The following is a 26672-nucleotide window of genomic DNA, read 5'->3' as shown; positions in this document are numbered from 1 at the left end:
AAACACACACACATGCTTACAGTGAGATTCGTTATGTGCCTTTCGAAATGCAATACAGACTGTAATATGAAGTCCAATTTCAGCCAAATCATATTAACTTTCGGCGCATACTATGCAATATCTCTAAACAGTTCTGTATCATTCTATATTATCGCAAAGGTCTGACATTGTTTAACCCATATTTACTTCTGGGATACTTTACAGACTGTGATAACTCCAGCATTTTTATCAACCTGAAGTTTAATTTAAATGAGGAAAATCCCCTCTCGGAACATAACAAATGAAAAGTTTAAACTGAATCAGCCTGTAGTTGGTAATGCGTTACTGGCATAACGTCAATCTTTCAGTTATTGCAAATGAAAGCTCATTAACTTTTGGTTGTGACTTTTCTATGGTCAGTGTGCAATTAGTGCTGTGTCACAGATTTAATTACTTACTTTAATAACTCCATGCTTTGGGTTATTTTCTGGAAAGCATTTCCTGCTGAAGTGTCAACTCACCCTATCACAAACCCGTACACTACTGAGTGTTTCTTTATACTTTACACTGAGAAAACTTTAAAGTGGTAACACAATTATGAACCGGCCTGTAATTGCTTTTTCCATTATTGGCTTAATTTATGTCTTTTAGCTGTTGGGAATTCGGTCCAATTAACCTTTAGAATACAATATATGAGCTTGTAACTTGCTATGGATAACATGTAACATGTTCTAGTGGTTTAATTTCTGGTAATAATTATTCTGACTGTGCCCCCAGGATGACTTTCTGAAACTATAAGTGTTAATGTTATTTCAGACAAGTCTATTTCATGATCTGTTACTAGTTTGCGTCCTTTGTTTCAGTTTCCTCTTATACGGCCAACTTCATTTCGGGAATACTTTAACAGAGTTATGAAACAGCCTGTGATTTTCCTTTTTCTTTCTTTCTTTCTTTCAGTTGTCGTTGACACTGCCCGGTGGTACCGCGAGACTGAAATTGTGTCTGAAGAACTGAGCGTCGCTGTTGGAGCACAATTCGACTTCACCTAGTGAAGTAATATCGAGTCAGAATAAAGTGACTTGAAAAGTATGGACATAGTTGTGGGTATTGACAAGGATAAGAGGAAAATAAAAATACGGAGCTTTTTTTTAAGTGTATGTGATCGATCAACGGGGTATTCGGAAGACATCCGTGACTGTTATTAGTGGGAAATACCTTGAACATGGAGAACTGATTTATGAGATAAATTCTAATCGTTTCCATATACGAAACTCTACTTCCTGCAACCCTTCTATTTCCACCAAATCCCTCAGGTCTCCGAGTTATGTAATTTATCTTCAGGGCTTGTGTCATTCCATACCACTCCTAGTTAATCCATCAGGACAAAGGTAAGCCTCTCGTCTAACTAAACCAATGTTAACTCCTTGAAGTGAATTACCGTCTAATGTGAGGTAATTTCAATTTGAAGGAGAAATTCTCCTACAAAATATATGTTATAGATGAGCCTTAGATCATAGATACTTTGTAACGTACGGGGTGGAATGTGTTCAATACAACTAATTTGAAAATACTGCCTTGGTTCTTTTTAATTTTGTACCAGTGCAGTCCATGAAAATGTACTTATGAACTGTTATAGTCTACGTAAATATATTGACTTCTAGTCTGCACTGAATATGCGAACCACCATTAATGAGCGATATAATTTACACTTCCCGAACTGGGTCCATATGATTCACAATAATACTAACATAACGTTTATGAAATACTCTCAGGAAAGAGAACTTTTATGTGTAAAAATTTGTTTTCTCTCTGTTTTCTCTATAAAATAAAGTTTAGAAGCAATCTTAATATCGGAATTTTTAAACAAACTGTGGTTAATTTAGCAAATACAGCTCTGCAGTGCTTTTCTAGAAAAAGACAGCGGAAATAATATCTTCTGTCTTTACATTTACATTTAGGCTATTATTTAATTTTTGCGTAATAAAAAAAGGATAAATAATAATTAATAGATTTAAAATAATTATTCTGACTTATCTATAAACTGAGATTGAGAAATAAATATTATACGCTATAAGAGTGTAAATAATATTCAAGTGTAGAACAGTCGTTCACATAATTTCGTTGTAATCCGTCTAGAACAGAGCTGTTCATGCAAGCGGGAAGCTAGACTGATATTATTCGAAATTTTATTTTTTACCTACATACCTAAAAATTGTAAAGTAATTTATGCATAAAATTTGCTTCTCTTTCAAAATGTCACCGAAAAACTTTGTTAGTCACGGTCTGTAAATATGCATCAGTAGGCAATAAACATGTAGTACAAATCTATTATGCTTTTGTATGAAAATTACAGTTGTAAAATTTTGTGTAGTTATGCGCCGTTATGAATCTACTGAACGATACGTCAGAGAAAAACATATAATCAATACTACATGCACCTTCGTGGTTGAAACGTAGGAGCACCGTGTCTGCCTGAATGCTTCATCCTTGAAAACTCTAAAGAATTTAAATGAAACCACGAGGTCCACAGGAAATACTGCAGTGAAAATTTCACATTCGTCTGTGCCAATTAAATATAAATCCTACTTCACGCAAGGCAAAATCTGACCTTTATCAATTTTTTTTTAAAAAAAAACTCACTGCATGAAAGATTTGTAAATAAAAAATATATTAATTTTATTTTAAATTTTTTTAAATACATATTTTTCCGAGTTTATACAAGACAAATGAATGTATGTGAATATAGAATAACGTGCTATTTTCTGCTTTGCAACAACAAATTTGTGTCCGCAACACATGAATCAAAGTCAGCAATGGTCAATGACGTATTCTTGGCGGCAAATAACACATATGAGAAATACGTACTCCCAACTGGAGTACACCTCACATATTGAAATCATACACATCTGTCTAATTAACATGTTTTGTATTTTCGGGCCATTTAACAAATCTGATTCACACGTAAATTATACATATGTAGCAAATAATCAGATTAGATCATTGTTATGAATGATAAGTATGCAAGAATTTGGAAGGAGTCGGCAGTGAACCGGTTGCATGCCCTCTTGTGGAATTCGTCTACAGAGGGTAACGAGACGCAAAATACCTCTTTCAGGTTAGCTGCTGACGCAGCCGAAATTCGAACTGGTTGCCCACCCCCGAATAGATGTCCAGAACGTTACCGCTGTTCATTAACGTGTCTGATGAAGTTCGCATGAAGATACTGAAGAAATTCACGAGGTCTTGGAGGAACGCTTTCCATTTCAGTAATCAGTCGGAAAGCTTGTGTGGGCGTAAGACGAGGGAAGGGGGGGAATGGCTGAAGTCTGATACGGGGTGGTTCACGGCGCAGACAAACTAGCTTGAACCCTGTTTTAATTCGGGTAATTACGGACGATGGTCCGAGCGTCGAGAGCAGACAAAGAAACAGAAACGGAGAATCCAGGCCGGGATATTTCCAATTGCCCGCAGGCTAGAAAGCCAGAAAACACAAGCGCATGCAAACAGGTAAATAGCAATCAGTTCTTCGGATCTCCTCAGAGCTAAAGTGGCATACATCACATCCTTTAAGTGCGGTATAAAATAAGGTTTCTCGCTAATACAAAATTAGAAATGTAGAACTGTAGGGTAATTTGCTGCGCTTACAACAAGAAACAATGCATGACATAAAATTGCCCAAGTTTATCTTCTGGGTTCTAACGCTGTGCAGGCCTTGTAAGTAAATACCGTAGTTTCGGGCGAAAACACAGCCTCAATCTTCAGGGTTAAAAGTGGAGGCGGTATGTTCCTCCGAAATGTTGGTATCTGCCTACAAGTTCATACGGCTTTGCAACCCAGAAGACCATTATCGACTTCTTCACCGCCGTAAAAAAACTCCAGAACTTTGGCATTTACATCCGTCTTTACACGCCATCACAACCCAGAATAGCGAGATTTTCACCGCCTTCTAAAACTCAAATCTCACTCATGAATTTATGTTTTTATATTTCTGCAACTTTTAAAATACGCCACAGTAGGATCACACGCTGATACACCTAGAACGACGTAAAACTTCAGAGTACAACTGATGCATAAAATATCTCGTGCAGATTCGAAAAAGGTAACAGTGAACACATTACAAAGGCAGTTCTAGTTAAATCAGCTTGAAATGGGCTATACTTCTTCCTGATGCTACTATCAATTGCAGAATTAACTACGTATTGGTACAACAGGAATGGTCAGGAGATGAGGTAGGTGTACTGAATGATATTAACTTAGCGAATAATAATGAGTCACTTTCAAGAGCAGATTAGATGATAACTCAATTCCAATATTGCTCACACAGCATGTGCAGGTTACGCCAAATTGTAACTATTTCGTACGAAACGTTGGCCCAACAAATGTCATTAAATACTTATAAAGTATAAAACAACTTACATAAATGTTAATGTATATGAGTGCCTGTTAAATATTTAATTGCTACTGTGTTAATAATTCTAATCTTTAGTTTAACTACAGAGATGTCTGTAATTTCAAGGAAAATGTTATGATATACGATTCAATCTAAATAGGATACTGTTTATGACTGTGTTATGAGCGTGCGTGTGTGATGCATGACTCATCATCAAACGAAACTCAGTGTTAGGGTTGTTAGGGCTGTAATTCTGCGGAGAATTATTACCTTGGGGCAGTTTGTTTATGGACTTGAAACGGCCACGGGAGACAAGGACGGAATAAATTCAGTGTATTAATTTACCGTCCTATTGTATCAATTACTTATAGTTAATAACATTTTTTATTATTTCATACATAATAGATATTGTGGATTAGTTAATTTTCAGTCCTATGGGTTCAAATAACAAACAGTAAACTTTTATCAGACATGACAAATATTACGACTTACGAGTTTTCAATAGATCTAAAACTACATCATATTCGTAATGCTTAGATAAAAGAGAAAATGTATTTCTTGCGTAGACGTTCATCAGACATTTCCTTACCAAGATATATTACAAACCCCTTCCCGATGTCAACGAACTACGTCATCGGTTTAAGGAGAGAATAATTATTTTCAACGGTCAAAACTTCGACAAAATGACATTCCGACGTTGTGTTCAATTCGTCGAAGTAATTGAATGTATGTTTAAAAAAACAACTCGAAATAGACTTTTTAGAAGTTTAAATTGAAACTCTACCTTTATTAATATTCAAAGTCTGTATAAATCGGCAGTCTTATCATTCTGTGTTCGAGACCAAAGCTGAGGATCAATATTTACTGCATGAACAAACTTGATTTTCTTTTCCCTTGATTCAAAACATTTCTCATTATAATGACACTTTAAGCTTTAAAGAAGTGCGTACTATACACTAACAACACACAAGATTAATAAAGACTGAAACCCGATAGACTGTCCACAATGATTGCAGTGGATGTAAATACAGCCAAGGCAGTGGACATGGACGCCTCTACACACCCAGTAGTTTTCTCTAACACCCAGTTAATTAATGCATGATTATTTTTCATATGAAGCCAATAATTGTTTATGCAGAAATAAACTAATCACTTTATTTATAATTTTCACTTGAATATTAATTCTGACCCTGAATACACACTACTTTAATGATTCTTAGCACAAGAAAATCACTTTTATTTATGTTCGATATTAGAATATAAGTGTTGTCCTTCATTACGCATATTTGAAGAAAAAGTTTTGGAGAGCATTCAAATCTTTGCATTGGGAATGTTCCTTCACGAAAGACGTAGGGATATCTTGACAATAATTTACTTCCATCTTGGAGAAAAACATTTATCACATCCTATTTAAACGACTTGGATTTTCTATTATTATACTTAAGGAAATAGAGGCTAAGAAATACCTCGAAAAACATGACACTATACTCTATAATCTGATAAATATTACAACCAAAAACATTCCGAAAGTGACAGAAATAATTACAAACAACGACCCGCTTGATAGCTCAGGGTTAAAATATTAAGAGTAAACTGGTAAAGAGTAACTGAAGAGTGAAGAATATTAAGCAATGAGGAACATCACAATTTCTATTCTTCTATTAGACATGTTAGGTGAATAATCAGGAAGAAATAAACAGGTGGGACATAGACAAGACAAAATGTTGTGCCCAAAATTTTGAATGCAGAAAAGGACAGTAGGATGGCCTAAACGTAGATTAAGGGAAAAATTAAAAATTATAAAAATTTAATCTACACTGAAATGTGGCATACCACACTCCAATATTGGGTTTTAAACATTATAAATATAAATATTCGGATGTCATGTAATTTTTTGATCGGCTAATAATTTGTCAACTCTCAAATGACTGTACCATACAGAAACTTAAAGAATCATTCAAATTTTAGTTTACGCAATGTAGTCTTCTAGATGGCAACCGATGTTTTTAAAGAAAGTAGCCCTTCTACCCCAAAATGGAGGCAGCACGTTCTTCCAAAATTTTGATAAAATTACACAAAATCACACAAGAACAACACAAACTAAATTCTCACAGCCAATGAAACGTCACATCTATCACAGAATTCTTGTGTGATTTCACAATTTCGTATACGGGACGATGTTATGGCCGTCAGCGGAAATTGCAATCAAAATGGCGGACCCCAATGCCAGTGGTTTAGCTGAAAACCTTACACAGTAATAACTCGCTTACATTCCGCTAGAGGGATAATAGTGTGGCTAGTATATTACATATTTCCAGTAAATCCTCAGGCACATTGGTTTCCAGTTCGGTTTTCTCTTTTCACATGGTAATATTGATTATTAATACCCACAGACTTTTTCATGGGGTTTATCTGCTCATGAATTAACAGAAAAGGATTAGATAGGATGTGTGAAAAAAGCAAACTTTACACTTTATTAATGAAACTGAAGAAATGTTCATTATAAACATAAAATTTCTTGTCCTCTAAGCACAACATAAATTCGAGAAAATTCTGCTTCATTTCCAACGAAAAACGTATGGTTTACATCAATTTTAGTGACATATTATGCCGGAATACATGCTACATTCAATACCCGCATGAAGATTAAGTATTATACCAAAATAAATCCTATTCGCTCACTAATTAATTTAACAGTATTAGCATTAACTAAAATACATCCAATATCAAATTAAAACTTCCAGTATACTGATGATATTTTAAAAGTGAGGTAATGAGCACAATATACTAATATTCGTAGAAGATTAATTTGCAATTTTAATCTAATTTAAGTGGCATATATTGTAGGCACTGAAGGCGTTGTTAAATACTCCACAGATAAATAAGAGGCACATACAATCTAATTAGTATTTTAATTTTTATTCCATTTAAATACACTTTAAAGGAGCTCACGTTCTAGTACAACTGTAATATATATTTTATAGTTCACTTTTTAAACAATAGCACTGAAAATCGGAAAATTACAGAATTCCTGTTAATGAATTACACACCTCTGAAAATGTACTGTAAATTAATCAAACAGAAACAATCGACCTGGAATATCGATTACAAATTCCCTCATATGAACAATGTTATCCTCCCTTCCCATTGTTCCAATGTTCTAAACTGTACCGTAACACAAAAATTTAAGTCCAGATCTGCAATAAGCATGTGACAATTGGTGTAAAAATTTATTTTTCACTCGTTACTGAAAAAGTGGCCACCAGTCTTATTCATTAATCACCGCTATTATTCGATGTTAAAAGTGCTGAGCTATCGGATCTTTTCAATGGAGAATAAAAATTCCAAATCTAATCTAATCACGGCAGCGGCCTCGTATAAGCAGCACATATTTCTCAATAATATGAAACACGCTGTAAGCTCATCCACTAATCTACCTACCACTGGATGCCTGAATTGCGCTCTGTTTAATGGCCCTTCTGAATGTAGTACTTGGAAAACCAATGTTATTTGTGTGAAGGCTGGGGTCGCATTATAACAATCATTATGCTTTTTGGCCACAATGCTCCCATCCATTTACTAATGCAGCCTCTGTTTCCATTCAAACTGCTCTATTAATGTTCCCAGCGAACAGTTACATCAATTTCGGGCCAATAGGCTCTCTGAACATAAACCCAATCTTTTTGACACAGAACGTAAATTAATTCCTTCAGTTGGGTGGGGCGATAATTGATATTATGATATTCCGAAAAAGCACAACTCGCAATAAATTAACGACATATTAAATGTAATAAAACTAAAAGATAAAGGAAACATAAAAAAGACGCGACAAAAGATCAGAATGAACATTAAATTACAAAACGATTACAAAGTCAGAATCATTGTTAATCAGAACAGCACAGTTCTTTCAACTGCAGAGGGCTTAACAGTCGAATGAGATAGGAACAAATCATGGATTCGGAAGGAGGCGATATTATCATATTTTAACATACTACCCTAGTTTTATACTAGTCTAGAAAAACCAAACAAAGACATGAAACATCTATCATAATGTAAGATTTGAGGTTTTCACAGCGGTGAGTATGAAGATTTCTGTCTTCTGGGTTGTTGCGCTGTGTAGTCTGGTCGATGTTTACCAACATTTCAGAGGTCATTCTGCCTCCGTCATCAGGGCGATGACGGAGGCAGTATGACCTCTGAAACGTTGGATAACATCGACCAGACTACACAGCGCAACAACCCAGAAGACAGAAATCTTCATCGCCCTGATGATGGAGGCAGTATGACCTCTGAAACGTTGGTAAACATCGACCAGACTCCACAGCGCAACAACCCAGAAGACAGAAATCTTCATACTCATCGCCCTGATGATGGAGGCAGTATGACCTCTGAAACGTTGGTAAACATCGACCAGACTACACGGCGCAACAACCCAGAAGACAGAAATCTTCATACTCTGATGGCGGAGGCAGTATGACCTCTGAAACGTTGGTAAACATCGACCAGACTACACGGCGCAACAACCCAGAAGACAGAAATCTTCATCGCCCTGATGACGGAGGCAGTATGACCTCTGAAACGTTGGATAACATCGACCAGACTACACGGCGCAACAACCCAGAAGACAGAAATCTTCATCTATCATAATAGTCGACAATCACCTCACGAATACAGGATTAGGCTGTTACCAGAACACCAATTTGCACAGCAGACAGAGGAGAAGAAGAAGTCGTGGTAAGTTTTAAAGGACTACGCTACATCTACATATCGTGGGAAATATGGAAAAGCCACTAAAATATGAATTTAAGAAATACAATACAATGACAACTAAGCCTAATCACCTGAAGACGCGTGGATTCAACACGTAGAACACTGTGTACGTCGTCTGTGGAACAGGCACTGGAATACGTTTAAGACAGTTGTAGTGCAATTCATAAGCAGTAATACGGCTGCAGGAAATCTGTCTAATGCGCTTTTCGTTGCGATGTTCCAAGTAACTACGAAACAGCGTGCGCGCATTCACAGAACGCTTTGATCACGTGGCTAAATATGAACGCACTCTAAACGTAATTTTCCCGTTGTCATGGAAACTTTCATAAATCACAGTGATCACAGCGCTACAAAATCTGATCTAACAAGGACAGGCTGTTTGAGCTGCTCAGGCGTGTACCTTTGTGGCTTCGACGTCGATGAACGAGTGATTTGGAAGGAAATCGGAGGAACACCTGGGAAGGAAAGATGGCGAAATGAAAGGGTGTCAAGATTAGATTCATGGTAGGAATACTGAGATTTAAATATTAGATTGGTTGATTCGTTACTTCGTTCATGATTGCTACTGTTATAAAGACGAAATACACGAAAAGAACATAAAGGAAGAAAAGGTGAGAAAAAATATGAACCGAGAAAGCAAATAAAAATGGCATAAAAGAAGATAAGAAAGCGAGAGACAGGAAGAATTAAAGTACGCAAGAAAGGAGAAGTACAGGAGAAAATTTAGTCTAATGCACGTGTTACGTTGGTAAATTTCTGGAACGATGCAGAATACCGGAAGATGGAATGTGCCGGGCAGCCAGCAATTCAACTAGGTCCCTCCCTGACACAAGTTGCGAGCCAACTCTCTTCTTCAACAAGACTCTGATACACGCCAGAATTTCAGAGGTGTTCTTAAGGCCACATCACGTCCGATGCTGTCAGTACGGCAACCGATAAATTCAATTCAGTGGTACCAAAATCAACAACAGCATCAAGGTCGTCCCAACAACGAGATCCAGGGTCCTTTGTAACTGTGATTCAAGGTCAGAGATATAACAATTTGAAAAAAGACGTGACGTGGACTAAGGTGTTCTTCGCTCACGTTTAAGAGTACAGAACGCTTATTAAGGTGTGGGCGGATTACACGATTTGAATGTATTCATGGGTAAATATGATGAGTTAACAAAACACCTGTGTACTAAGGGTAAATCTTATAAATTAATATAACATCAACAGACAAGTTCTGTGTTTTAATAAGACTTGTTTAATTTACAAGAACGAATTCCATTTTTCAACTCAAAAATTATATTCATGTTATATTTAAGGCTATATTTACCCTTCTTATGGTTTCTTTAATTTCCTTTTATATGTTTGAAGTAATTTTCCAAATGAGTGACTACAGTCATGATGACTCAAGTCAGTTTAAGTTTCATATCAGTATGGGGGGAGGGGGAAATGTAGATTAGGGAGTGTAGGACATTAGTTATACATGACCAGAAAATAATCGAATCCGGTCCTGGAATACTGAACGCTCAGCTTCATTTCCCACTTTCCTCCATTTCAGCGCTTCGTTCTTTTGTGTCACATTTTTTATTCAATGTTGTTTAATGCTATAAAATATGACTAATTAAATCTAAGTTGAAGTTGACGGAAAATTTATCACAAAAGGTCTAAAATTAAGGTCTCCTTTTTTGTGAAGGATTAAAAACCTTGCAAGAAAAGTGGAAAGGAGGAGAAGTGGGAAAGATAAAAAGCGATGACGAAGTAAGTTTCGTTCCTCAACTTTAGAGCAAGAAGATCCAAAACCATTCTTGCCTCAGTTTAATTTTTTTCCCTTTGGTCATAATTAATAATTGTCTAGTAATTAAATTTAATCCGGAAAATATCTCGCACCAAAACTTAATTCTTAATGCAGGCTACAGATGTGAATTAAAAACGAAAACAATAAATAGCATATACTCAATACTTAAAACTTTGCCATTAGTTTAAACTAAATCAAGTTACTTGTTACCGAAACGTCACAATGCATAACAAACCAGTTTGCGGCCAAAGACCATGAAAAATTATGCCTACGCCCTTCAGCATTATTTGTCGCCTGTAAATAAAATAGTTTGCTATTCGTTTCTTGTGTCCGCACTTTACAAAGGACGATACAGAGCAACATGGAAATGATCATTGCTGAGAAATATAATTACATAAAATTCACTGGAAATATTAGATTCTCAAGGCTTCCTCCAACATCAAGACCATGAATGTCCCGAAGATGGAGGCAGCAGTCACTTCTCAAACGTCGGTAAAATTCTACCAGATTACACGACACGAGATCCCGGAAGACAGCCATCTTCACATAAAAATAATGTTTGGAATTTGTTTCTTTCAGTTACAATTCATCTTCGTTTGTCAGAAACTTTCTTTCGGAAACGGCAAACATAACTAAGCAAACGTATACGCAGATAAATAACTAATATGTTAATTAACCGACTTAGTATCTAACCAATTAAAAAATCTCTACTATTAGAACTGGAGCGTTCAGCAAGTTAACAATAAAACTCATTTCACTCTATCCTAAGCCAGTTCAATCCAGATTACCAGAACTTACTTCAGATTAATTTTAATATTATCATCTTGAGATTTCTCTCCAAAATACGAGAAATTCAGCTATAAAGCACTGGAGAAAACTACTTAATGAGGCACCTTATAATTTTTTGATTTTTCACATAATCCTGTTAGGTAAATGTAAAGTTGTCCCTGATGTTTAACTAAGCATAATGCCAAGCTCCACGCACTCTTGACCTCTGCCGCAGATGGAGGTGAGTTCACGTAATACTGTTAGGATGATTACGTAAAGAAAAATGCCCAAGAACTGTACATATATCTTAGAATATTATTTTGGAATCCATCTTAAAAACTACATATTATAAAATGTATAGCTGTTCAAAGAACAGGATTTTGTATTAGCGGTGCTGAATGTTCGGGTTCTCCCATAACACCTTTAGTTAAAAGGGAGAATGTAAAGCTACACAAGTATCCCGTAAAGTTGTATACACCTTATAATACGAAATATGAACCTTGTGTGTATGCAACTTTTTGGGTCAGTCTGTATATGAGAAAATTGGCTAGGCCGCTAGTTGGCTGATGATGGAATTTGTTCTTTGCTATAAACCGAAGTAAGACACTCTCAAACCATTAAAAACGAAAATCATGTTGAAACACGCTTCAGTTCAACACGTGAAGGCTAAATAATGAGCACTGTTCATCTTAATAGCGCGTTTCAGTTAACAGAAACCAAATGCCACGCCGCAACGAAAATACGAAACTGCTGACAGTAAAATGAAAGTAGTAATCAAATTTAACGCCCTCAGTTTGTTTCAGAGGTGTTTGTAATGCGTAGTAATACTTTAACAGATGTAAAATGAGCTCACTCCATCAGGCCGTTTGCTCGTTTTCCCTTTGATACTCTGTGCATGATGGTCTGTTTTGTTGTCAAAGCAACCGAGAACGTTGGTGTATTGTTTATATTTAAGCTACTGTAGGGAGTAGCAATATTAGCGTTTATGTGGTAAATATGTATTTGGCATAACTTTAATTTAAGTGATAACAAAGATAAATAAATACCACAAGTACGTAATTTTCAGTGGCGGTTTTACTAATGAACAGAAGACATCCAGAACAATACAGAGCTCCACCACTGAGTCATTTTCCGAAAGGTTAATGGCATAAATCCAGATGTGAAGTCTAGTAGGCAAAATTTTCCACGTATTTTTTTCAGTACGTGAATATTAATCATGCATTTTATTTTAATCTGGTCGCTCATGAAGATTCCATATTAAAGTACAAGTGTTTAAGTATTGATTCTTAGTTTAATTAACGACAACGTTCCCACTGAAAGTGGAGAATAAGTTTCTAGAGGGGCATACTCTCTGCATGATAATTCAAGTGGGGCGGCCACAGATATCTTTGTCCTTATGATATGCCGTCATGGCTTGTCCAAGAAACTTTTTTTAAAAAAAAGCATTTGAACTCAGCTCTGGACAGCCCTGCTAAAACATAATTTCTGGACACAGAAGAACATTTCCCTTATGGCAAAATTTTAATATATCAGTGAGAATTTGTGACGACATTCAGCAACGAACAGGTCCAAATAAACGAATCAGACACACAGGCATCTTCAGAGATTTGTATTGAATGAAGTCTTAGTTCCTGAATGAGTCAGATTCCCCAGCATTATTCGACAACATTCACCCTGTTACAGACAGATCTTGTTCACCCGTTAGTCAACGGGTCGTTCGTAAGGCTTCGTTCCCTAACCGAGGGTCTCTACTGGTTTTCTTTCGCAGCAAGAACAATATTATCACGTTGAAATTTATTATTAGATACATGGAAATTAAAGATGATGTCAACAACTTTTGTATTTATAGAACGATTACCATAGAGCTGCAACTACGCAAACTTTTGAAGTGGCGATTATGTCTCTACCTGCAACAAAGAGAAAACAAAATTATTAAACTTATTCTAATTTTACTTAAATGTCATTTATATTCCGGAACACAAAGAAATACAAGTATAAACAATAATTTGAGTCTTATAGTGCGAACAAATTTGTAGTCTACATCCCTTATTTTACAAGGAAAGTTTGTCTTATTACGTCATAATATGTGTGTACTCTTTGTGCGCGCGTGAATGTCTCAGTCTGTCCCCATGCTTCTGCGACGAGAGTATCTGTGTGTGTTCTTCCCTCACAAATTTCGAAATCAAGATAATATTGAAGATAATATAGGTAAACATCTACCAGACTACACAGCGCAACAACCCAGAAGACAGAAATCTTCATTGCCCTGATGACGGAGGCAGTATGACCTCCGAAACGTTGGTAAACAGCGCAACAACCCAGAAGACAGAAATCTTCATCGCCCTGATGACGGAGGCAGTATGACCTCCGAAACGTTAGTAAACAGCGCAACAACCCAGAAGACAGAAATCTTCATCACCCTGATGACGGAGGCAGTATGACCTCCGAAACGTTGGTAAACAGCGCAACAACCCAGAAGACAGAAATCTTCATCGCCCTGATGACGGAGGCAGTATGACCTCCGAAACGTTGGTAAACAGCGCAACAACCCAGAAGACAGAAATCTTCATCGCCCTGATGACGGAGGCAGTATGACCTCCGAAACGTTGGATAACATCGACCAGACTAGACAGCGCAACAACCCAGAAGACGGAAATCTTCATACTCACCGCTGTGAGAACCTCAAATCATACAAGATAAATATTATCACGAACGTCCTGCTACCTCATTTCTTGCTTTTTATTTTCATACCAATATTATAACCAACTTGACGGCCATGCGAACTTTTGAGATGGTAGTGATAGCAGCGTCTGGTCGATATGTTACAGGGCAAAGTTAAAAGTAGACAGTTTAGACAGGAGGATTCATATGGCAGTGATTTCTATTTCATTTCAGACGCTGGAATGAAGGTAAAGATTGAGATTATGTCTGGAAGATCTGGCTTACAGCTTAACACTAAGCACTTAAAGAACTTTAAACAACGAAGTGAATTCTTACACCGAAATTACGTCGGTAACCGCGGTGTTACGAATTGCATAACGACTTTCTACTCCCAGAATTGTAACGTCACGTCCAGGTAGATTCCCTTGTATTATTTCATCCTCTATCGAAATAAGCAACCAGTAGTGCTAACATTTTCTCTTTCGAGTTCTATATACCACGATTATGCTACTGTTTTGTTTCCATAAACACAGGGCGCTGACCTACCAAACATTTGTTTCTGAAATTGTATATGCAAGAAACTGTCAAACAATCTATTTATATCAACAGGAAAATACGATTCGCTTTATACTTAACTCGGATTGGGGGCATGTCTGCAATACGCAGAATGTTTATGCTAAAGCAACTTAATACGTAAGAATTTGGAGGGAGAATAAGATGATCATATGATAATGGATTTTACAAACAACTATGGATTCAGACGTCTCAAAATTGGTTTCAGTGATGCAATGAATCTTCGGTTCCTTATACCGGGGAGTTAATTAAGATTCTTTGCCAGTCAATCGACGTCACGTACCGTATGTTGCTGTTTCAGACTACAAAATTAATGCTACGAAATTTTTGAATAAATTATAGTGTGTTTAAAAAGGGATATTTGAAGACTATAAAAATGTTCTGATTGAATAAATTATATTTTTTAATTTGCACGGAACATGTCAGTGGGTCTAATTCTTGAAGCCGATGTAACTTTCGATTTCATTCGGTTCTTGTGGAACAGTCGTTTGCCGTCTGGCTACATCTATTATAGTTAACACTGATTTTATACCAAATAACAGCTAGTAATTACTGCACATTCGCAATAATTCGAAGCACAGCTGTTTTCTTATGTAACTTCACGTGATAATAACAGTGTATTCAGCCAGAACACCATCAAGCACACAAATATCTCACCCCTCCCAATACCTCTTCCCCCAAACCCAACTATCAACCCCACACTCGCCCTGTTTCCACATTCGGTTGACTAATTATCCAATCTCCAAATTAAAGCTTCACAAGGAACAAATGAGGTACAGTGCATTCCCATTAAATTAACATTGTGATCTGTTTGATGCAGGCCACACACAGAGCGAGTTGCCGATCGTCTGCTTGAACATTACTAACACAATTTACATGACAGCTGCTGTTCAGAAGATCTGTGGGTCGAACCCTAGTGAGGACTTAACTGTTATCTATCCAGAATAACAACCCTCACTGAAATATCAGTTTTTTGAACAGATTACTCTGGAGGCAAGCGGATGAAGGATATTATTCTGTTTGTGGTTTATTTAAAGATGCTGTCGATAAAACAAACTGTATAGAAAAAGATTATGAATTAGCAATAAATGGAAAATAAAGTTACCAATCCGTTATTTTCTTGTAGGATCTGAGGGAAACCAGGAGAGACCTAAGTCCGGATAACAGGTTTCTGGGCAAAGATCTGAACCCAGGACGTCCTGAATTTGCTGTCAGGGGTAGAATAGTCCTTATTATAAAAAAAAATTAAAATATTAGTATATCATATGCTCAAAATAATATATTTATATAATAATGTACGGTGCAAATGTTACTACGTAAAAAGTAGTTTTAACAGAGAAAACAGAAAGATAATATTAACATAAAATTATAAGAATAGCAGCAATGCAAATTATAACAAATAGTGCCAGCTGTTTATAATTAGTAGCAAGGAAAAAAGAAGAGATTTTAAATATAAGAGGATTAAAATAAAGGAGAAATAAATAAAACGGAACTGAAAAGAGGAAGATAGTGACGGACACATTATTCAACGGTATATAATCTATGTAATTAAAAAACAGCCTCGTTAAATAACATGCGACAATAACAACATAACCTGCGGAATATATTAGTCGGAATTATTTCATAATTCCATGCAATCATTCAATTTAAAAAGCGTCTTTAAATTAAGAAATAAATCCGGAGGTTTCTCGAACCACAGTTTTGAAAACCACTGATATAACATGTGACAAACCATTACAATATTCAATCAGACATTAATTGTTCAAGTAATTCAATATCAGCTCTTGAAACACCTGAAACAATAATGGCCGTTCACTGGATGCATTGTTGACGTCAGAAGATTAAAAACGACAGTGAATAACAGTAATCTCGTTTAATTGACAGCAATGTCGATTTGTGTGTCAACTAGCATGAGAATGTCAAGTCTGAAGTGTCCGTTATGGCTAGTTTATACTAATTAAACGATTATACAAATGATTACGTCGTCATGCCTGGAAAGAGCTCTCGTTCAAGTGCTGGCCATTAAAACGAACTTAATTTAATCGCTCATCATGTCACATAGCTCTCTTGATAAGCTCAGCCCAACTCTACAATGGAAAACACAGATTTTGGAAAAAAACAAAACAAAACAGAAACAGGAAGGTCGTGCAGTGCAGCCGCCATATGATGCTAGCCATCATTTGGAAATACGTCATCAGGGTGATTTACACGCAGTGTGGTTAACGACATGTTCAATTGATGCGTGGCATTTTGAAATTCATATACAAGCAATTAAACTAAATACTTAACTACATCATTTATTAACTCTAACAACTGATAACTATATATAAGCACGCCTCTACCTGCATGTTTTTGTTTGTTTGTCATCAGTCTTTCGACTGGTTTGATGCGGTCCTCCATTTTCGACTATCTTGCGCCAATCTCTTCATTTCCACATATTTTTTGCAGCCCACATCCTCAAAAATCTGCGTCACATATTCCAATCTTTGTCTCCCCCTACAATTCTTCTGTTCAGCTGTTAACCAATCCTGGGTGCCTCAGAATGTGTCCCACCATCCTATCTCTTCTTCTCGTAAGATTTTTCCATAGACTTCTTCCTTCGCCTACCCTGTCAAAGACCAGCTCACTTCGTACTTTATCAGTCCTTTTAATTTTCAACATCCTTCTATAGCAGCATAACTCACTTATTTACTACAATGACCGTAGCTTCATGCAACAAAGTCCTTCTTTACAAGCTAACAGTCGTTCATGTGGTCAGATTTCTACCCTGAGCCAGATGAATCCAATTCACACTACAATATGCTAGTTAGGTAATAACAACCATAATATTATCCTCAAATCTACGCCTAAATCTCCCAATGGTCTGTTCCTAGAGGTTTCCCAACTAAAATGATGTATACATTTTCCTTGTTCTCAATGCGTGCTACATGTTCCACCCATATCACTTTACTGATATGATAAATCAAACCCAAAATCTTATAGACTACATTCAGCCCTTCGTTTAACCACTTCTTAATTTTGTGGTAACTAAAAAAGCAATCAATCTGCTGGTATTTGGTGACGGGCGTCAAGTTATGAAGACGTTGCATGGAACTTTCTCCACTCCACCGTGAGTTCGCCCCATTTACCTACAAATATTCTCCCGTGGTGATGATCTTGTCAAAGTGTATCTTACTAACCGACCTTCGAAAAACTATATATCTATCCCTAAGTATATTTATTCAGTTCTAACCAGGTACAGGCCTAACTATAACTCAATATTCATAACTAAACAACCAAATGTAAATACCAATGTATATCTAACTGCAACTAAACGTATAAATATTTTGATCGAAGCTACTCGTACCTCGCTGTTACAACGATCTGCGAAATCGTTATTATTGTTCAACACACAAGAGTTTCCTACCCGTCGACTTTAACGGTCCATAATAAGCTACTAATCTTATTAAAAGAGCCAAGACATATCATCATTGTTGTTATTAAACAGTGCAATGAAAATGGCTGACTTCAGAAGTTTACTAATGTTTCAGAGGAGACAGCAAGGACCTCTGAAACTTAGGCCATACTACACGACTCAACGACTCAGAAGTCAGCCATTATCAGACTCACCGCCGTGGGAACCCCAAATCCAAACTGCGTAATTCCTTTAAATAATTTCTGTCGCCGGCCCCATAATAATTTTACTACGATATCTTCAGTCTGTCCACTTGGCGATTTCTTTAGTGTCAGTTCGAACTAAACAAATGACAATGTAGATGTAGCTCACTAGACAAGAAATATACTGTGAATTATGATTTTTTCATAGGCCAAACCGCTCCTCTTTTGTTGCAAATAACGATAAAATAAGAATAGAATGCCTGAAAACCTAATGCCAAAAATGTTATATCGATACGAACCTAACGGCGGAAGATGCCAGAAACATACGACGAAAGAAGGAAGGGACACTTTTATTCCCGCAACCGAGACAGGACAAGACTTAATCTACGACAACGATGATAAAAAAAGGGTGAAGGAAGAAGCAAAGAATGAAAAAGTTGAAGAAGAAACAAAAGAGCATTTATCTTCATATTTTATTAAAATTACAGTGTTATAAACCGAAGAAGTTGTTGATGTATCGTATCCTTATGTTTTCTGTACGAGGAAGACAGGAACGTATGGTAACGCCACGAAGACACATCTACTTGCAGAAAGAAAGGAAATTTCCAAGGAAACGCTGAAAGCCCTTTGTTCTACGTATTTGCGGTTTCGCACACCAGCCATTGACTTTTTATTTCCTTCTTACGATACTCTAATTGAAATTTTCCACATGAAAAGAGTCGAGCCAAGTTAGCGTGAGGAGCTGCAGCCAAGACTTCACTTTTTTACAAAACTTATTTTATAGTCGCTTCTTCCATTGCTTTCTGCTTGCTAACTTCTCGCAACTTAGTACAATTGTGTAACAAAACGGGACGTACAGATCATCCATTAAGCCTATGCTTAAACGACTGAGGGGCAGAGGGAGAAAGTGGCAATTAAGTGATTGAAGAAGTTGGCAAACTTTCTCAAGATTTGCTTATCCAGATACACTGAGGATAATGGATTTGAACTTCTATAATTTACGGCTTTCTACTTTCTTTGTAGGATCTCAGACTATCGTAACAAATTTCATAATGATAATGATAATGGCGAATATACTAGGGGAATTCGAAAAGTAAGGTCACACTATAGCTCGTCATAAACGGACTCTAACTGATCCACACTCGAAGCATGTCACCATCTGACCCTCAACTATAGCATGACGAGGCCTCAGCAATGTTGCCAATCATACAACAGAAATATTACAACACTATCCTTGCTTTTTAAATCTCATTTGTAACACTTAGTTTAAAGCTAACTGTGCAATGGTTTCCTTTAGCCTAGCCTAACCTAACCTAACCTAACCTAACCTAACCTAACCTAACCTAACAACCTAACCTAACACTTAGTTTAAAGCTAACTGTGCAATGGTTTCCTTTAGCCTAACCTAACCTAACTATGTTTTGAACGCATGTACTGGTGAGGAAGCAAGTTCCAGTTGTTATTAATCTTGGGGCTAAATCGAAGCGAGTGTTCAGCTTTAAGCTTCAGCCAAAATACCCCTGGTACTGAGATGTCCCCGGTGGCTATCAAAGCACCAAGTCATGCAGACGTGTGGCAGAGTGGGGGCACAACTTCACAAATTCTTAACCTTTGTACTAAAAATTTCCTCCCCTCCTGTAATGAAACACTGGTCCTACATCTGGGACATTGTGTATTAGGACCATTGTATTATTATCATTATCATCATCTAAGTGGGGAAACATTTGAACGTACGAGAGAATCAAAAGAAAAATGCAGGAAATTAAGTGACGTAAACATCGTGTTGTCAATCAAATCAAAGAGGTTAGTTTGACACACAGATTGTGTAAGATAAACAAATAACGCATACAGAGTTTCTGACAGAGAAACCTCTACAGTACGAAGATAATGGTAGTCACTCTTATCAGACTTTAATCAAAAGGTTTTGTTAATTTCGATTGGACAAATAATTAAATAATTTTGGTGATGTTGAACTTTATGATTCCAACACAAGAGCAGTACGAGGCATTTCATCAATGTGTGTTTGATAGAAAGTAAATGTTTCATTTAGGTTTCTGGGCATGGTACTATGCACTCAATTCTGAGATCAGTATTTGCCAACCTTTAAATAAAGTATCAGAGAAAAATGAAAAAAAAATACTTCAGAACGATCTATTTTATTTGTTGATAGTTTATTTAACTATGCTTTTTCTGTAGCTCAGGCTATATAGCGTCCAATGAAAGGATGGCAGTAAATAATTAATTGGAAAGCGTGTGAAAGGAAGCGGTCTGGCCTAATTTAAGGTACTATACCAGCATTTGCAAAGAGGGGCTGAGGAAATCCACGAACCCCCCTCCCCCAGTCAGGATATCCGATCTCCAGGCAGAGAGTTTAACTAGAGACCTCCCGAATACGAAGCAGGGTTCTAACTACTCTACCACGACATCCAGAAGGACAGAAGAAATACGAGTACTTCTGCAGTTCTCTAAAATGTATAATAGTCAATTTAAAAAACATTTAGTACAATTAAAGTATCGAAAGTATTAGAATTAAAGTACTAGAAAAATGAAATTATAACCAACGACTAACTTATTTAAGAAATTCTGGAAAACGACCGGTCGTTTTACGACGGCAAATGAGTAAATTATGCACACATAATCATAAAGCCATTTAAAATACATTTTCCTTTTTTGTATTGTTTCCACGTTCCTGTTCCTCAGAACCCGACATTGCACTCAAAGGACGCAACCCGTCAGGTCAGCATTTCACTCATTCAGAGTATCTGTACTTATAACAAGTGTCACCAGTGAATGTGGAAATATACAACACACGAACGGGTCTATTAATTTTACGGAGTTTTGCCTCCCTTCAAAAACTGCAGACGTTAAAGCAAACTACATACCGCAACTAAATTCAAATAAATAATATTTTAATTTGTATAAAACATTAGTGTTTATTATTATTTCGATCACTATTATTGTTCTTAATACTGAAATTTAAGATTGGTAGATTTTAATAGCTTATTTATAATTAACAAGCTGACCGACTAGTTCACAGATATATGAAAGAAATAGACGTATGTTTCATACTTAATAGTCTGTGTATGTAAATAACAATTTCTGAAAAAAAAATACCTTAATATTATTATGTAATATTTAGGTTCAGCAATATCTGAATTTGTTTGCGGAAGAAAATTAATTTTGTTAATGTTATCTACACAATTCTGTGTGAAACATATTATCGTACATACTGCAAACGGCACCAGTAACCGGTATACTGTTCACAAATTCAAAAATCTCACATATAAATATAAGAAACAGGCACCTGGAACCCATCCGACCGAAAGTATAAACTTTAGTATCTACTCTTTTCAGTCATCTGTAAATTATTTATTTAAAGTGTACACGCTAGTATGTTTTACCTTAAAAGTGTGTAATTCCAAAAACTAAAGATATAACTTCCTAATTCACATCAACAAATCAAGTGCGCAGAAGCTAAGAACAATTTCTCTGTCGCAGAGACTTCAGCCTACATGCCCCGCCACCTTGACTCCAGGGACTACGGTGTAGCACTCAGAAAATCCATGGGCATGGCCACTGAATCCACGACGCTGGAGGAAACAGGAGACAAATTTAAGCACAGCCTGAATCTGATGGGCACAAATATTAAGCTACTGAGCATTACTGGCATTATACCTAGTAAAAAAATTAGCTCCAATTTTTGGAAGTGTAGAACATACCGCCTCTGTCAACTGCTATCGTACTTACTGTACGCTTTGGTACTAACATTACAAGTAGTTGGTCTGCATCAGTATTGGGGAGACATGATTGTCACAACTGACAACATTGCTGTAGCCGCAACTTTCATGATCGGATACATTCCAACAATTTTTACAATACTGAATAATTCAAAAATTAATACTCTCATTGATAATTTAGAAACAAAATCAATATTCAGTTTTAGAAATATCAGATCAAACAGAAAATGTATGGAAGTTATACTAGAAGCCAAAAGTTTAGTATCCTATCTGACATGGTTTTCGATTGTATCTCTTTTGATTACCATATTCTTTTGGACAGTTTATCCTTTAGCCTTGCTAATGTACCGAAGCGAACACGAACTTACACAACGTGACGAAGACTTAAGAGTTAAGTTCCAGTACTTTGTGTTTGTAATGTGGGTACCTTCTAACGCAAATCAGCCATGTTTGTATGGGATAATCTATCTCTTTCAAGTTATTACTTTCTCAATGTCTCTTATTTATCTCATTGGACTTGTACCTCTGTATTTAAGCTTAATTGTCTATGCAACTGCGCAATTTAAAATTGTATCTACTACAATAACTGAAATTGATGACGTATCAACTACAATACCTTACGAAGAAGCAAATGAGCGAGTGAGAAACTTAGTGAAAATGGAAGAAAGATTTTTTGGGAAGTTTAAGTCGTCCGAGCAGCCAAAGTCTGTGTCATGTGATAAACAGTGGGAATGTAAGAACAAACCCCGAGGACAGGCGCTTGAGAGCTGTACTCTTCGATGCGAAGTTGTGAAGCAACATCACGCTATTCCAACCCATGCAGACTCGCCACATGTGCCCATAAATAGCTCCACCAACAACGATGAAGCTGATTCTACGACTGTCAGGCTGGTGGAGTGCATAAAGCTTCATCAGAGTGCCATTAGGTCGGTTTTACCTCACAGTTCATATTTCTTTTCAAGCCACACCACGGGTCTCTTATATGGAAAAGTAAATCACACGTTGGTGAATAAATTACCTTCAGAGGCCTAATAAAAAAACCTACATAATTTATTTTCCACATACACAAAAAAATATTAAGTTTAATTTGATTGAAAGATATGTTAAGTTACTTGCGAACAAAGACGTTATCTGAACCACGCCAAAAGAAATGTAGATAATTCCTTACAAAGAAAAACATCTTTTATCTGGATAATTCATTTCTACAGAAAACACTTTCACTGTAAACTTACCGCTACCACAAAAACGTATGGTATGGGTAAACGTTATTACATAAGAAACCTATAATTTGGCCAGTATTACTACACAATAATTCGAAAAGTTTTTTCACAGTACCTGCAATTGACGTAACACTTCATCAATGCCTTACCGGGCTAAATAGGCAACAACTATCACAAAAACTAATACTGCTCTTGTTTCTATGAGTGAGTAGTATTCTAACATGTGTAGGAAAAATATTGGCCGATTTTTCTGGCAGTCGGGAACCAGTCAGAATTTTTTACATCCAAAGTAACGAAAATTTCATTTTAGTTTTATAAATTTTCACCCTATAAACAGTTTTCATGTAAACAATTACGTTCTTAAATCGAGGGATGTATGTATTAACACAGATATTACATAAATACGTTGCAACGGTGTAGAATGGATTGAACTGTCTTAGAATACAGTCCAGTGGCGAGAATTTGTGAATTATGTAAAGAACGAAGATGCCTGTCTTTAGAGTTGTAGTGCCGTGTAGTCTGGTAGAACTTTACCATGATGGGACTCGTCGCCTTTACGCCTGAAACATCGGTAAACTTCTACTAGACTACACGGCGCTACAACCCAGAAGGCAGCCATCTTCGGACTCTCCGCCGTGAAGACCTCAAATCCTATTGGGTGATGAACATTCGGGTTCCATACACAGTGAGAAATTCTTGACCAGGTGAAGAACTATCGACTTCTGAAGAACCTCGAATCACGGACTGCATGGCGTTAACCAATTTAGGCTACTTTACACAGGCAGTGAAGCACTAACACGAACCAGTGGTTAGCGCTTTCCTGCGGAACATAGCGACTGACGCAGATCGTCTGGGACAGAAGACTTGGGCTTGAGGAGTATTTATCAATGAAGCGTATTTTGGTTATGTTCCAGGTTCGCCCATGAAGTAGATGACGTGGCAGGCCAATGCATCTTCGTTTCGTGTTTGTGTGTTACAGTTTTGCTTGTAACACAAACTTTTCAGAATTCTATGGTAAGTACTTACATACTCTGCAACGAAAAATATTCTCTGCTGTATTTATTCATTGGAGAATTGAAAAAGTCCATTTTCGTGCAATAAATGTTTCATAAAACGACATACGGCATACGGCAAGATAAAGGTATCCCTATGCTTAAGCGCCTAACTATGAGGGCTTATATGGTGGTAGAGATAAAATGTTTGAACGTTCATACAACATTCATTATACTGGATCACACATATATAACTGGAACAGAGTTGCTAAAGAATATAACGAGTAATCATAATGATAAATCAATTCGAACCCAAGACAAATAAATTCAATCGCTTCAAATCTTCACACCTAATTATCATAACTTAGACTTTGGTTCAGTCAGCCCATGTACAACATGCTTTCGAAATGGTCTCTTTAAATGCAGTTTTCAAACCAAAATGTTTTATGACTATCTCCTTTAAAATACGCCTATTAATTTCTTGCCCATTTTAACTTTCTCGTGGCTTTCATTAGTCAATTATGAGATACAAGCTCAAGTTCGCATCTTCACATTTAATCGTTTTCTGTGTTCCAGTTTGATAATATCACTCCATCAACAAATGGCCTCTCTTGTACTCTTTTCATTAGACACTAAAACCAAAAGTCTATATGCACTTCCTACTTAACTAATATATTCTACTAATCTGCCAACCTCATCTTCGTAAGAAGTTAATTATTATTTGTAAGATTTGAGGTTTTCACAGCGATGAGTATGAAGATTTCTGTCTTCTGGGTTGTTGCGCTGTGTAGTCTGGCGATCGCCCTGATGACGGAGGCAGTATGACCTCTGAAACGTTGGATAACATCGACCAGACTACACGGCGCAACACCCCAGAAGACAGAAATCTTTATCGCCCTGATGACGGAGGCAGTATGACCTCCGAAACGTTGGATAACATTGACCAGACTACATAGCGCAACAACCCAGAAGACAGAAATCATAATTATTATTTATTTTCCAAGTCTTTATTAAATCCAGTTTGTGATACAGTGTTTTAGTAAGCACGAACCACTTCAATTTCAGGTTTTAACTACGAAGTATGTCGCTGGTTTCCTCACAAGCCTCACGCAACTGTATGCCTTATCATGGTTTGGACAAGGCATAATCAACCAGGTTAGTATAAATAAACATCTCTGAGTCACTTGTCTCAGAAATCTCATGCGGTTGTACGGAACATCTATTTAGGATTTGAGGTTATCACGGCGGTGAGTAAGAAGATGGCTGTCTTCTGGGTAGCCCTGATAATGGAGGCAGCAAGAACCTTTGAAACTTTAGTAAACTACTACCAAACTATACAGTGCTACAGCCTAAAATACAGCTATCTTCATCAGATTTTTTATAACGTTTTATCTGTTGCACTTAATGTCGTGCTCCTGGCCGCTACGACCTGCTACATAAATAAACAACTACTTCATTCTCGTTGATTTAAACACCCTAATAATATTCAATGAATACAAACCAAAGCTCTCATTATGAAACGCCCTATATTCTCCTGCTACTTCCGCATTCGTATGTTACAATGTTCTCTTCAGAACTTTGCTCTTAAACGTCATCAGTCATCCCCTCGTAAGTTCTCAAGAGTGTTGAACCCCAATGCGCTTTCCCACTGCTGTTGCGAGGAGGTGAGACTCGGCCACTAACGGGCCCATAACATAACCTGTGTCCTCTACGTTCAGAGCTTGGCTGTGGGACAGACAGCTTACAACTGCGCCTGGTTCCAGCGATCTATGACTTTTCGGCGTCTCATCCTGACAGTCCTGATTCGAGCCCAGAAGCCATTACAGGTCACACTAGGCAAGCTGCTACCTCTATCAATTGAACTATTCGCCCTGGTAAGTAATAAGCATGTGCGTGCTATAATTCTGAACGGGTACAGATCAAGAGGCGTGAGATGGGTCGGACGTATAGCACGACTAGTGGAAATAAAACTGCGTATGAAATTAATATGAATACTTATTTGAATTCTATCCGACGTCCTGTATTCTACAAATAGAACACTATTTTTCGGAAGCTGAATCTTTTCCCGTCTTCAGGTGGAAGGTACCACCTATACAACCGAGTCCATCAGAGAGGGTCTGTTCCTCGTCGGGAGAAGATTCAGCTCCCGAAACTGCTTGTTGTAGAATACATGACGACTAATAAAGTCCAAAATACTATCAA

The 26672-nt window shown here is 36.9% G+C and overlaps 1 protein-coding gene and 1 long non-coding RNA gene across 2 annotated transcripts in view; one reads left to right on the top strand and one right to left on the bottom strand.

The window, feature by feature from the left end:
• LOC110839916 (uncharacterized) overlaps positions 1–1549 on the top strand; it is an 89338-nt gene extending 87789 nt beyond the window's left edge. The window contains exon 7 of the mRNA XM_022084535.2: positions 937–1549. Within this exon, the coding sequence (XP_021940227.2) occupies positions 937–1028 (92 nt within the window). The 3' untranslated portion in view covers positions 1029–1549. The remainder of the gene's footprint in view (positions 1–936) is intronic.
• LOC110839917 (uncharacterized) overlaps positions 1–26672 on the bottom strand; it is a 157149-nt gene that overhangs the window by 69529 nt on the left and 60948 nt on the right. The gene's annotated exons all lie outside the window — the stretch shown is intronic.

Source organism: Zootermopsis nevadensis, unplaced genomic scaffold (genome assembly GCF_977971745.1).
Source record: "Zootermopsis nevadensis isolate Lab colony 2312 unplaced genomic scaffold, Znev_1.0 Znev_ptg000002l, whole genome shotgun sequence".
NCBI classification, from domain to species: Eukaryota; Metazoa; Arthropoda; class Insecta; order Blattodea; family Termopsidae; genus Zootermopsis; species Zootermopsis nevadensis.
The sequence above is the reverse complement of the archived record's forward strand: the minus strand, read 5'-3'. Positions and strand labels throughout refer to the sequence as shown.